Here is a 13,614-nt window from a genome sequence, read left to right as displayed (position 1 = left end):
AAGTATGGTTTAATTTAGAACAATAAAGAATTGTGTGTTTATTTCAATTAAAGGACTTTTTTCTGGGTGTTGTGTTTTTTTTAAATACTTTACTAGAAATTCATGGTGGTCATGTCTAATATTGGCGTGACCCCATGAATTTCGGGCTTAGGGCCAGCTGATAATGCCAAGCTGGCCCTAACCCCTTTATTACCCAGTGAGCCACCGCATCAGGGCCCTGGATGAGTTGGGTACAGCGCCAGAAGATGGCGCTTCTATGAACGCGCCATTTTCCGGGGTGGCTGCGGACTGCAATTTGCAGCGGGGGTGGCCCAGAAAGCTTGGGCCTCCCTGCGCTGCGGATTCCAGCCCCCAGCTGCCTAGTTGTACCTGGCTGGACACAAAAACAGGGCGAAGCCCCACGTCAATTTTCTTTAAATTATTTCATGAAATAATTAAGAAAAAAAGGGCTTCCCTATATTGTTGTGTCCGGCCAGGTACAAATAGGCAGCTGGTGGTTGGGGGCAGCCCGTTCCTGCCTGCTGTACCTGGCTGGACACAAATATAGTGCGAAGCCCCACGTCAATTTTTCTTAAATTATTTCATGAATTTCATGAAATAATTAAAAAAAATTGAAGTGGGGCTTCGCACTATATTTGTGTCCAGCCAGGTACAGCAGGCAGGAACGGGCTGCCCCCAACCACCAGCTGCCTATTTGTACCTGGCCGGACACAACAATATAGGGAAGGCCTTTTTTTCTTAATTATTTCATGAATTTCATGAAATAATTAAAAAAAAAGTACGTGGGGCTTCGCCCTATTTTTGTGTCCAGCCAGGTACAACTAGGCAGCTGGGGGCTGGAATCTGCAGCGCAGGGAGGCCCAAGCTTTCTGGGCCCCCCCCGCTACAAATTGCAGTCCGCAGCCACCCCGGAAAATGGTGCGTTCATAGAAGCGCCATCTTCTGGCGCTGTACCCAACTCATCCAGGGCCCTGGTGCGGTGGCTCACTGGGTAATAAAGGGGTTAGGGCCAGCTTGGTATTATCAGCTGGCCCCAAGCCCAAAATTCATGGGGTCACGCCAGTATTAGACATGACCGCCATGAATTTCTAGTAAAGTATTTAAAAAAAACACAACACCCAGAATAAAGTCCTTTAATTGAAATAAAGACACAATTCTTTATTGTTCTAAATTAAACCATACTTACCATCACACCCATTCCAGCTGAAGCCAACGATCTCCTGCAATAAAAGAAAAATAATAAACCAACCTCATCCTTACCTTTCCATGGTTCCCACGACAGCTTCAGCTCTGCTACATCGAGATGACTGGCTGGACCGCAGCAGAACGCTGCCATCCAGTCTGTCATCCCGCAGACACTGAGAAGCGCAGGCATGCTTGCGCTCCTCACTGTCTCGCTGTGACGGCATCCAGATGAGCCGAGGTCATGTCCAATGAACTCGGCTCACCTCATGCACGTCACTGACAGCGTGGGAAAATTCTCACGCTGAAGTGCTGAGTGCAGGAGAATTCTCCCACGCTGTCAGTGATGTGCATGAGGTGAGCTCATGTCCAATGAACTCAGCTCACCTCCTGCACGTCACTGACAGCGTGGGAAAATTCTCCTGCAATCAGCGCTTCAGCGTGAGAATTTTCCCACGCTGTCAGTGACGTGCATGAGGTGAGCCGAGTTCATTGGACATGAACTCGGCTCCTCTGGATGTCGTCACAGAGAGACGCTGAGCAGCGCAAGCAAGCCTGCGCTTCTCAGTGTCTGCGGGATGACAGGCTGGATGGCAGCGTTCTGCTGCGGTCCAGCCTGTCATCTCGATGTAGCAGAGCTGAAGCTGTCATGGGAACCATGGAAAGGTAAGGATGAGGTTGCTTTATTATTTTTCTTTTATTGCAGGAGATCGTTGGCTTCAGCTGGAATGGGCGTGATGGTAAGTATGGTTTAATTTAGAACAATAAAGGATTGTGTCTTTATTTCAATTAAAGGACTTTATTCTGGGTGTTTGTGTTTTTTTTAACTTTGACTATGGGGTTAGTAATGGGGGTGTCTTATAGACGCCTCTCCATTACTAACCTGGGCTTGATGTCAGCTGGCATTATAAGCTGACATCAACCCCAACCCTATTACCCCCTGCCACCGCACCAGGGCAGCGTGGAAGAGCGAGGCTAAGTGCCAGAATTGGCGCATCCTATGAATGCGCCATTTCTGGGGCGGCTGACGGCTGGTGTTTCTAGCCTGGGAGGGGGCCAATATTCATGGCTCCCTTCCTGGGCTATTAATATCAGCCCCCAGCTGTCTGCCTAGCCTTTGCAAGCTATTAAATTAGGGGGGACCCCACGTCATTTTTTTTGGGGGGTCCCCCATTTTAATAGCTAGTAAAGGCTATGTATTCAGCTGGGGGCTGATATTAGTAGCCTGGGAAGCTCCGTGGGTATTACCCCCTTCCCAGGCTTCAAACATCTGCCCCAGCCGTCTGCTTAACCTCCGCTAGAGCCTAAAATTAAGGGGAACCCCACGCCAATTTTTTTAATAATAAATCCTTTATTTTAATACTAAATGACAAGTACAGTAACCAACACTATCGCTGTACTTCATATATATGTGACTGACATGTTTCTATCTATCTAATCTATGTGTGATGCTCTATCTTTCTGTTCTAAATTGTCGGGTACCGCTGCTGAATTGCCGGCCGGCTTTTTTAAAGAGACAGTGCATGAAAACACTATTATTTTTTTAAATAAATCCTTTACACTAAATGACAAGTACAGTAAGCAACACTATCACTGTACTTCATATATATGTGACTGACATGTTTCTATCTATCTAATCTATGTGTGAAGCTCTATTCTTTCTGTTCTAAATTGTCGGGTACAGATGCTGAATTGCCGGCCGGCTTTTTTAAAGAGACGGTGCATGAAAACACTAATAGTTTTTTTAATAAATCCTTTACACTAAATGACAAGTGCAGTAACCAACACTGTCACTGTGCTTCTTATATGTGTGACTGACATGTTTCTATCTATCTAATCTATGTGTGATGCTCTATTCCTTCTTGTCTAAATTGTCGGGTACCGGTGTATGCCGCTGCTGAATTTGCCGGCCGGCTTTTTTAAAGAGAGTGTCTTCTGAGCAGTTTGTCAGCTTTTGGACACCTTTGCAGGTGTTTTCTATGTGTTTCTATGTGTTTTTGTTTGCCTGCCATTGGTTTTAACGGTGTTCGACGGTGTTCTAAGGTGTTCGACGAACAGTTCGACGAACAGTTCCTCGAACATCCCGGTGTTCGACGAACCGAACCGAACCCGAACACTACGGGGTGGCTCAACACTAGTAATAATGTCCCCTCACTGGCCCCCACAATAATTATGTCCCCCACTTGTCAATATAAAGCAATAATCTATGTTACTCAATCTGGCCCCTATACAGTAATTATGTCACTAATCCTGGCCCTTTCTGTAATAATGACCCACATCCGGTAATAATTTCTTCCGTCTTGGCCCCTTCTGTAATAATGTCCCTACCCTGGCCCCTTCCTTTAATAATGTCCCTATCCTGGCCCCTTTATTTTATGTCACCATTATGGGCCCTTTCCTGTAATAATGTCCTCCATCCTGACCCCTTTATGCAATAATGTACCCCATCCTGGTCCCCATATGTCCCCCATGTTTCTCATCCTGGGCCCCATATGTCATCCATCCAGGTCCCAATATGTCCCTCATCCTGTTCACCATATATCCCATATCCAGGTTTCAATATGTCCCTCATCCTGTTCACCATATATCCCATATCCAGGTTTCAATATGTCCCTCATCCTCTTCACTTTATATCCCATATCCAGGTCCCAACTCATACTAGAGTTCCAACATATAAGTTTCCAAATAATTACTTGAATATTCATGTCTTATAGGCTTTTTTCTACCAAATGCAACAGCTGCCTGAAGACTGTGCTGCCATCTGAATTCATCATGCGGGTTCTCAGCCACGTGTACCATGTGGCCTGCTTCTACTGCTGCGAGTGTGAGCGAAGATTAGAGCGAGGAGATGAGTTTGTCTTAAAGGAAGGGCAGCTGCTGTGTCGAAGTGACTATGAAAGGGAGAGAGAGATGCTCAGTGCCTTCAGCCTCACACCAGCCGGATCGGGTAGGTTGCAGACCATCTATTTTTATACAGTGAGATGGTTCTGTCATCTACAAATGTGTGTGCACATAGGGTAATGTACGTCATGCACCAATTGCTGTACTTCCATAATTACTAATGCCAACCAGACAAGTTGATGGCCAGTAAAAGTTTTCAATTAAGAATAAAAAAAAAAAAAGTATTAAAACTACCAATTCAAAAAAAGATTGTTTTTCCCACTTCCGAGTAGAGATGAGAGAATCGAATTAGCCTCAAATATTATCCAAAATTTGGGTTCACTTGAAACCTAATTTTTTGTTATTCACTTAAGTGAATCCAGAAAAATGCCACCGCCTTTTGATTGGATTATAGAGAGCCGTGAATGGGGTTACATTTTTCTTTTTAAAGTTATACTCATCTGGCCCTCACCTGTTTCGCTCAGGTCCGGTCATCTTCTTTTTCGGATCGCTGGCCATCTCTTCAAAGGCATCTTCAGCACCAGGACTAAACTCTGCAACATCAGATTCCTTTGAAGAGGTTGTACCAGTGACCAGAGCAGAGATGGCGAGATGTGGGTGAGTATAATATATATTTTTTTGTTGTTTGACTTATGTTTATGATGTTCTGGTTTCTGGAAAGACCTCAGAACATAATAATTCATATCCAGTTCTCATTGAATACATTTTACGCAAATCCAATTTCCTGGATTAATTCAAGTGAATCTACTAAATTCCAATTTCGGCCGATTGTCTCATCCTCACTTCCAAGAAATGAAAATAGCTCATGAGATGATATCATCCGTAGAAACCGGTAAAGCTCTTTTTACATGGGCAGATAAATTATCCGCAGATATATATGTATATATACAGTGCCTTAAAAAAGTATTCATACCCCGTGAACATTCCAACATATTTTCACATTATATCCACAAACTTAAATGTTTTTTTATTTGGATTTTATGTGATACCAACACAAAATAGCAAGTATTTGTGAAGTGTAAAGGAAATGATACATGGCTTTCTGAATATTTTAAAAATATAAATCTAAAAATTATGATATGTATTTGTATTCATCTCCCCCGAGTCAACACTTTGTAGGACCACCTTTTGCTGCAGTTATTGCTGCAAGTCTTTTGGGGTCTGTCTCTACCAGATTTGCACATGTAAAGGTGACATTTTTGCCCATTCTTAGCACACTCACTCTCGCTCATTGAGATTGGATGGAGACGTCTGTGAACAGCAATTTTCACATCTTGTCACAGATTCTCAATGGGATTTCAGTCTGGACTGTAACTGGGCCATTTACACACAGGAATATGCTTTCAGCTAAACCATCCATTGTAACTCTGGCAATATGTTTAGGGTCGTTGTCCTTCTGGGAGTGAACCTACTCTTCAGTCTCAAGTCTTTTGCAGCCTCTAACAAGTTTTCTCCAGGTTTTCCCTGTATTTAGCTCCATCCATCTTCCCATCAACTCTGATCTGCTTCCCTGCCCCTGCTGAAGAAAAGCTTCCCCACAGCATGATGCTGCCACCAACATGTGTGACGGTGGGGATGGTGTTTTCAGGGTGATGTGCAGTGTTAGTTCTCCGCCACACATAGCATTTAGCACAAAAACTTCTACTTTAGTCTCATCTGACCAGAGCACCTTCTTCCACATGATCACTGTGTCCTCTACATGGCTTTTTGCAAACTGCAAACAGAACTTCTTATGGCTTGTTTTCAAAAATGGTTTTCTTCTTGCCAATCTTCCATAAAGGCCATATTTGTGGAGTTTATGACTAATAGTTGTCCTGTGGACAGATTCTTGCCCCTGAGCTGTTGGTCTCTGCAGCTGCTCCAGAGTGACCAGGGGTCTTATGGCTGCTTCTCCAATTAGTGCTCTCCTTACCTCTGATGTTAGGTTAGGTGGACGGCCATGTCTTGGTAGGTTTGCATTTGTGCCATACTCCTTCCATTTTGGAAGATGGATTAAACAGTGAGATGTCAATAGCTTGACTTATATTTTGTATTGAAAATATACAAAAAACTAATTTCCATAAAATAATTCTTATTCACAAAAGTGTACACTACTATAAATAATCATACATAATATAGGGAAAGAAAAGAAAGGTAGAGTGTGTATAAAATATAACTTTTAATGATTAGATTAAATTGTGATATTATTAAAAACTGCAATGGCACTATACACTCTAGATTATCTGAGCGTATGAAGGACGACAACTGTGCACTAAATAAGACTGATAAATTACAGTATTTCACAGCAGTACTCCACCAGAGGGTCCCATATTGTATTGGCAGAGAATAGTAAATTGTACCTGCCAATATAGAGTTGTAATCAATATCCCTAAATGCTATAATTGACCACAGATTTATTTAGGAGGGACAGAGCCAGCTAGAATGATCTCATCTGTATAGAACATAAAGGAGGAATATAAGGTGCAGTCAGATGGCCATATTTCTCGCGTGAGGATCGCATCGCAATCCTTGGACTGGCCATCGGCTCTCCTCACCTAAGCTGCATAGAAATACCTGCTGTCACGCTCAGGTCAGGAGAGCCAACAGCCAGTCCGAGGATTGCGATGCGATCCTCGCGCAAGTATCATAATATGGCCGTCTGACTTCACCTTTAGGCAGCGTACGCTAGGTAAGTGCACAGCGTCATCAGATGATCTTGTAACTAACTTAATGGTATGTGTCCAATAAAATATATATTACCCCTTAGATCCCACTATGAAGCCACTTATACAGCCAAATCAGATCTCATACTTTGCACTGACGAGGGACAATACCCCGAAACACGTGTCTGCATATTGAGATTCTGGTTTGACTTTTATCCGAAGTCATATGGCAAGGCTCGTTAAAGGGTCGATAGTGACTTTTAGGATTGCTGATTCCAATAGGTGGCGCTAGAGTTCAAGTCCTCTTCGTCTCTGAAAAGGCAATTTGCATAAATGACACCAACAGTCAGACTGCTATTAGATGAAAGAACTCTAGCGTTGCAATGAGCGCTGAGGCTAGATGTCTGCCGAAGTCAGCGTTACACGTGTGTCTCTGCCTGTGCTGCGGCTGAACAGCAGATAATCTGACCCTAAACTACAAGCTGGGACAAAGGTTCCTAAATAAATATATATGGATGAGGTCATACTAGCTGGCTCTATACCTCCTAAATAAATCTGCGGTCAATTATAGTATTCAAGGATATTGATTATAACTCTATATATTGAGGTTAAATTTACTATTCTCTGCCACTACAATCTGGGACCCTCTGGTGGATTACTACTGTGAAATAACTTATCAATTTTATTTAGTGCACAGTGGTGGTCCTTCATACACTCAGATAATAGTATAACATTTTAATCTAATCATTATATTATATTATATATCAAGTTATATTGTATTCACACTCTACCCTTCTTTTCCTTTCCTGTATTATTTATGGCAATTTTATTTTCACCTAACCCTGCTTTACTCTTCTCCACAACTTTATCCCTGACCTGTCTGGTGTGCTCCTTGGTTTTCATGATGCAGTTTGATCCCTAATCTTCTCAAACAAACATCTGGGGCCTTCACAGAACAGCTGTAGTTAAACAGAGTAAATTATACACAAGTGGACTCAATTTTCTAATTATGTAACTTCTGGAGGCAATTGGTCATTCAGAATTTTATTTAGGGGTATAATATATGCGTGTCACAATTTTCAGATTTATATTTTTAAAATATTTAGAAAACCATATATCATTTCCTTTATACTTCACAAATACTTGCTCATTTGTGTTGGCATATCACATAAAATCCCAATAAAATGCATTTAAGTTTGTGGGTGTTACATGAAAAAATGTGGAAACGTTCATGGGGTTGAATACTTTTTCAAGGCAATATATATTGTGGTAGATTGCTCACTCAGCTGCATACGGAGGTAAACACAGTTACTCTGTCTCTTTAAATCTATTGTTGGATTATTAGAATGTGGCATAAACCAAAATAAACACAGCCCTTTGGGCAAAACGGGAAAACAAATAAAAACAACGTGGTCATGCAGAACACAGTCCTCGTGTAGGCAGGGGTCCGCCTGCTCAGAGTTTAGTTACTCCAAGTGGTTCAGGTCAGCACAGAGCACACATCTCCTGTCTGATGTATGCCTCTCCAGATACACTGAACTCCTAATAGCTCAGCAGGCCGTGTATTTAAACCCCTGAGGTGGAGATATGGTGAATGACCTCCCACCCTTCACAATGGTCATTCACAAAAAACACTCCCTTTTAAAATGGCTGATTAACCCTCTCTGCAGCTACCATGCAGGAGCAGACTTCATGGTTTCAATTCTAGTAGGACCCTGGTCAAGTCCGCCAGAGAACATCAGTATATCCTGGTGGTACTGGACTATGCTACATGGTATCCGGAGGCCGTACCACTACAAAACTCCTCCTCCAAGTGTATAGCCCGGGAGTTGGTCCATATCTTTTCCAGGACAGGGTTGCCTAAAGAGATCCTAACGGACCAAGGAACTCCATTTATGTCAAAGGTGATGAGGGAGTTGTGCAAGACCCTGCAAATCACACAACTCAGTACCTCAGTCTACCACCCACAGACAGATAGCTTGGTGGAGAGGTTTAATAAAACCTTGAAGGCCATGTTGAAGAAGGTCATAGAGAAGGCCTTCTGAGACTGGGACTGTCTGCTGCCGTACCTTCTGTTCTCCATCAGAGAAGTCCCACAGGCCTCTACTGGATTCTCCCCTTTGGAGCTGTTATATGGCCGACACCCCTCCGGACTCCTGGACATAGCAAAGGAGACCTGGGAGGCGGAGTCTACACCCTACAGGAGTGTAGTCGAACGTGTGACCCAGATGCAAGAGAGGATTGAAGAGGTGATGCCCATTGTGAAAGAACACCTCCTCAAAGCACAAGAGGCACAGTCGAGGGTGTACAATTGGTCAGCGAGTGTGAGACACTTCAACCCTGGGGATTGAGTACTGGTGCTGGTACCTACGGTGGAGAGCAAATTCCTGGCTGAGTGGCAGGGCCCCTATGAAGTAGTGGAAAAGGTGGCGATGTCAACTATAAAGTCCACCATCCAGGGAGAAGGAAGCCCTACCAGGTGTACCAGGTCAACCTGATTAAGCCATGGCGAGATAGGGAGCCCGTGGAAGCTCCGTGTTTGGTGGCGAAGTCTGAAGCCAATGTGGCGCCCGTGTCTTTAGCGCCACAAAATGCCTGCATGTGTGATATAATTCATATGTATTTCCAGCAATGCTGAGGGATAAGTTATCTGCTGTTATCATTACATATACACATTGTTACCCGATCCCTTACTGGATGATTGTGCACTTTTGACAAACCAGGAAGTTGTGGACTATCCCTCAGAGAAGAGAGGAGGTGCTTCAGTAGTGGTAGTTGTAGTGTGAGGAAGAGGAAGCACCATCATGGAGTTCCCTGTGCAAGGGAGAGAAGTGTGCTCTCTGCAAGGACAAGCTGCATGAGGCAGGGTCCAGTCCCTAGAGCACAGAGACTTCCAGAGTGTTTACCTTGTACCCCTGGGGATCCAAGGAATCGTCTACCAGAGGTATAATTAGCAGCAGGAAGGCTACACGACCTCACAGCAGAGAATATAACCTCACCATGCAGACCTGACAAAACCCTGTATGTGAATTGCATAGAAGCTTCTGGAACTGTTTGCAGAACTCCAGTAAAAGGTAGAAACTGCTTATTACCCTGTCCAAAGCTGATTATTTTCTGCGGTGCCATTCCTGCTCCAACTCCCCTGGGAGCCAGCCCTGGTTGGGAGGGGTTAATCATCTGGCATGGCTCATCACCACCTAACTCCCAGGGGCCTTCATCAGTGCCCGGCCATATCAGGCCGAACATCCCAACTGGAGTCACGAACCCTTTTATTATTTTATTATTAACCCTCACAATTGCTAAAGACTGGCGCGCGCCCCCAGCCAGACCATACCAGCACTCAGACCAGTCACCAGTACAGTGACCGCAGCAGCCCGGCCGGGGCGGCACACCGACGTGGAAGAGGTCAAGGTGGCAGAGTCGCTGTCACGTGCACAAAAGCAACAGTGCCGAGAGTTGCTACAGCGGAACAGGGACCTGTTCTTGGATCTACCGGGGTGTACTCAGATCATAGAGCATGAGGTTCTTACGGAGCCTCCTGTTCGAGTAAACATGAAGCCATATCGGATTCCTGAAGCTCGCCGAGAGGTGATCTCGAAAGAGGTGAAGCGAATGCTGAGTCTGGGAGTCATTGAAGAGTTCAAGAGTGGATGGTCCAGTCTTATAGTCTTAGTGCTGAAACCAGATGGAGAACGGCGGTTTTGCAATCACTATAGGAAGCTCAACGAGGTCTTGAAGTTCAACACCTACCCAATGCCCAGTGTAGATGAATGGATTGAAAGGTTGGGGCCGGCCAGGTACATTGCCACCCTTGACCTCATGTAAGGATATTGGCAAATACCCATGTCCCAAGAGGCCAAGGAGAAGACGGCCTTCTCAACGTAAGACGGTTGTTTCCAGTACACAAGGATGCTGTTTGGGTTGCAAGGAGCCCCGGCTACCTTCCCATGAGCCATGGACCGGATCCTAGCTCCCCACAAGAAGTACGCAGCAGCCTACCTGGATGACACTAAGGTGGATGAGGGAGAAGAAGGGGAACAGGTGGTTTCTAACTCTTCAGGATTTTAGATTCCATGTAGAACATAGGCCCGGGAAACTGCATGGCAATGCTGACGCACTGTCGAGGGCCCACTGTTTGATAGCGGAAGGTGCCCCCCGGCTTTGGGCAGAGGGGGGGTATGTAAGATGGCCGCCGGACAGGTCTTTGATGGGAGATAAGTATAATCGAGGTTGGTAGCTCGATGTAAACCCGGGAAAGCATGCTCCAGCACGTATAGTGTTGAGAGGGTTAATAGGGAGTATCAGGGCCGGGTTTTACGAGCAGTCATAAGAGATGGGTGTGAATGGCTGCTCACATATCCCCAACCCAGGGTGTGGTTTTGTAAATAAAATGGAGACTGCAAGTGTCTGTGGCTCGAGGTGTGGAGACCTCCTGTGTGTTTTGATGAAGGACCTGAGAGGGTGAACCCGCTATATTGTATGGACTCTTTATTTTCTGTTTTCACTCTGTGCTAGAAAAAGGCTGTCTTTTTGGTTGCTTATGCTGAGCTGTTTAGGAAGTCTGAATACACCTGCCTGAACATTTTTATTAAACCGCTTTCTGTGCATACCTCAATCGCAGCTGAGTGAGTACCAAACCCTACAACAGAGAGATATAATAGACAGATAACGCGAAAAATGTTAAAACAATCAAGATCACAGGGTATTATATATCGCTCTTTATTGGTATAAACAACCATCGTGGTTTGGTTCATCCATGGATATATGTTGTACTTACAGTTAAAAGTGAAGAAGAGGATGGAAATCATGGCAAAGGAAGCGATGAAGCAAAAGACCTTAAACGATCGAAAAGGCCGAGAACAATTCTCACCACGCAGCAGCGCAGAGCTTTTAAGGCATCATTTGAGGTGTCTTCCAAGCCTTGCAGAAAGGTACCCACTCATAAGAAACCATCTCTAAGCAAGATATAAAAGTACATAGTTAGAGGTAAATCTTTATATGAGCTCAGTGTTTTCCATCCTCTCTTTTCACTGAATTCCAGTACCAGTATGACGTATTAGTCTCCTAGGCAAAAGCAGCTGGGACTTGTAATTTAATGTTTCGCTGCTGAGGAACTTATATTCAAAGCTTCTTATAATGATACCTTTACTGACAAATGCTGGTCTTTACAGTCGGGTATTCGGAGTAGTCTGTACCTGACAGCCGTGTGCAACTCTACTTAGGTTATGGCCAGATGGTGCGGTCATGGCATGACGGCAGTGTGACAGGAAAATGACTACACGATTGTGAAACAAAGTTATTCTGCAGTTGGCTACGGTGGTGTGTTTCTGCCCTACCCTTACTTTACACGTTATGGAAGAAAGTATTGGGCTCAACATCTTAATCATCGAATTCCAATTTTATATTCAGCCCCTCGCGCCCGGTGTATAACATATGGCCCTGTCACCCCCAATACATGACATCCAACCCTGTCACCTCCGTGTATACAGTAACTTCCAGCCCCTCATCCCTGGTGTATAACATCCGCCCCTGTCACCCCCGGTGTATAACATCTGACTCTGTAATCCTCGGTGTATAACATCTGACCCTGTCATCCCCGGTGTATAACATCTGACCCTGTAATCCTCGGTGTATAACATCTGACCCTGTCTCCCCCGGTGTATAACATCTGACCCTGTCATCCCTGGTGTATAACATCTGACCCTGTCATCCCTGGTGTATAACATCTGACCCTGTCATCCTCGGTGTATAACATCTGACCCTGTCATCCCCGGTGTATAACATCTGACCCTGTCATCCTCGGTGTATAACATCTGACCCTGTCATTCCCGGTGTATAACATCTGACCCTGTCATTCCCAGTGTATAACATCTGACCCTGTCATTCCCGGTGTATAACATCTGACCCTGTCACCCCCGGTGTATAACATCTGACCCTGTCACCCCCGGTGTATAACATCTGACCCTGTCACCCCCGGTGTATAACATCTGACCCTGTCACCCCCGGTGTATAACATCTGACTCTGTCACCCCCGGTGTATAACATCTGACCCTGTCATCCCCGGTGTATAACATCTGGCCCTGTCACCCCCGGTGTATAACATCTGACCCTGTCACCCCCGGTGTATAACATCTGACCCTGTCATCCCCGGTGTATAACATCTGACTCTGTCACCGACGGTGTATAACATCTGACCCTGTCACCCCCGGTCTATAACATCTGACCCTGTCATCCCGGTGTATAACATCTGGCCCTGTCATCCTCGGTGCGGTGTATAACATCCGGCCCCGTCACCCCCAGTATATAACATCTGACTCTGTCACCCCGGTGTATAACATCTGACCCTGTCACCCCCGGTGTATAACATCTGACTCTGTCACCCCCGGTGTATAATATCTGACCCTGTCATCCCTGGTGTATAACATCTGACCCTGTCATCTTCGGTGTATAACAACTGACTCTGTTATCCTCGGTGTATAACATCTGACCCTGTCACCCCCGGTGTATAACATCCGGCCCCGTCACCCCCGGTGTATAACATCTGACTCTGTCACCCCCGATGTATAACATCTGACCCTGTCACCCCTGGTGTATAACATCTGACCCTGTCATCCCCGGTGTATAACATCTGACCCTGTCACCCCCGGTCTATAACATCTGACCCTGTCATCCCGGTGTATAACATCTGGCCCTGTCATCCTCGGTGCGGTGTATAACATCCGGCCCCGTCACCCCCAGTATATAACATCTGACTCTGTCACCCCGGTGTATAACATCTGACCCTGTCACCCCCGGTGTATAACATCTGACTCTGTCATCCCCGGTGTATAACATCTGACCCTGTCATCCCCGGTGTATAACATCTGACCCTGTCATTCCCTTTGTATAA

The 13,614-nt window shown here is 45.1% G+C and overlaps 1 protein-coding gene across 2 annotated transcripts in view; it reads left to right on the top strand.

Moving 5' to 3' along the window:
• Positions 1-13,614, top strand: part of LOC141166932 (LIM homeobox transcription factor 1-alpha-like) — a 222,636-nt gene that overhangs the window by 137,347 nt on the left and 71,675 nt on the right. For both annotated transcript variants that reach the window (XM_073654138.1, XM_073654139.1), the window contains exons 4-5: positions 3,897-4,129; positions 11,505-11,656. In XM_073654138.1, coding sequence (XP_073510239.1) covers positions 3,897-4,129; positions 11,505-11,656 — 385 coding nt within the window. The remainder of the gene's footprint in view (positions 1-3,896; positions 4,130-11,504; positions 11,657-13,614) is intronic.

Source organism: Phyllobates terribilis, unplaced genomic scaffold (genome assembly GCF_046119375.1).
Source record: "Phyllobates terribilis strain yellow unplaced genomic scaffold, ASM4611937v1 Scaffold_11__3_contigs__length_659146591, whole genome shotgun sequence".
In the NCBI taxonomy this organism is placed as follows: Eukaryota; Metazoa; Chordata; class Amphibia; order Anura; family Dendrobatidae; genus Phyllobates; species Phyllobates terribilis.
This window is presented reverse-complemented; position numbering and strand designations above follow the sequence as displayed.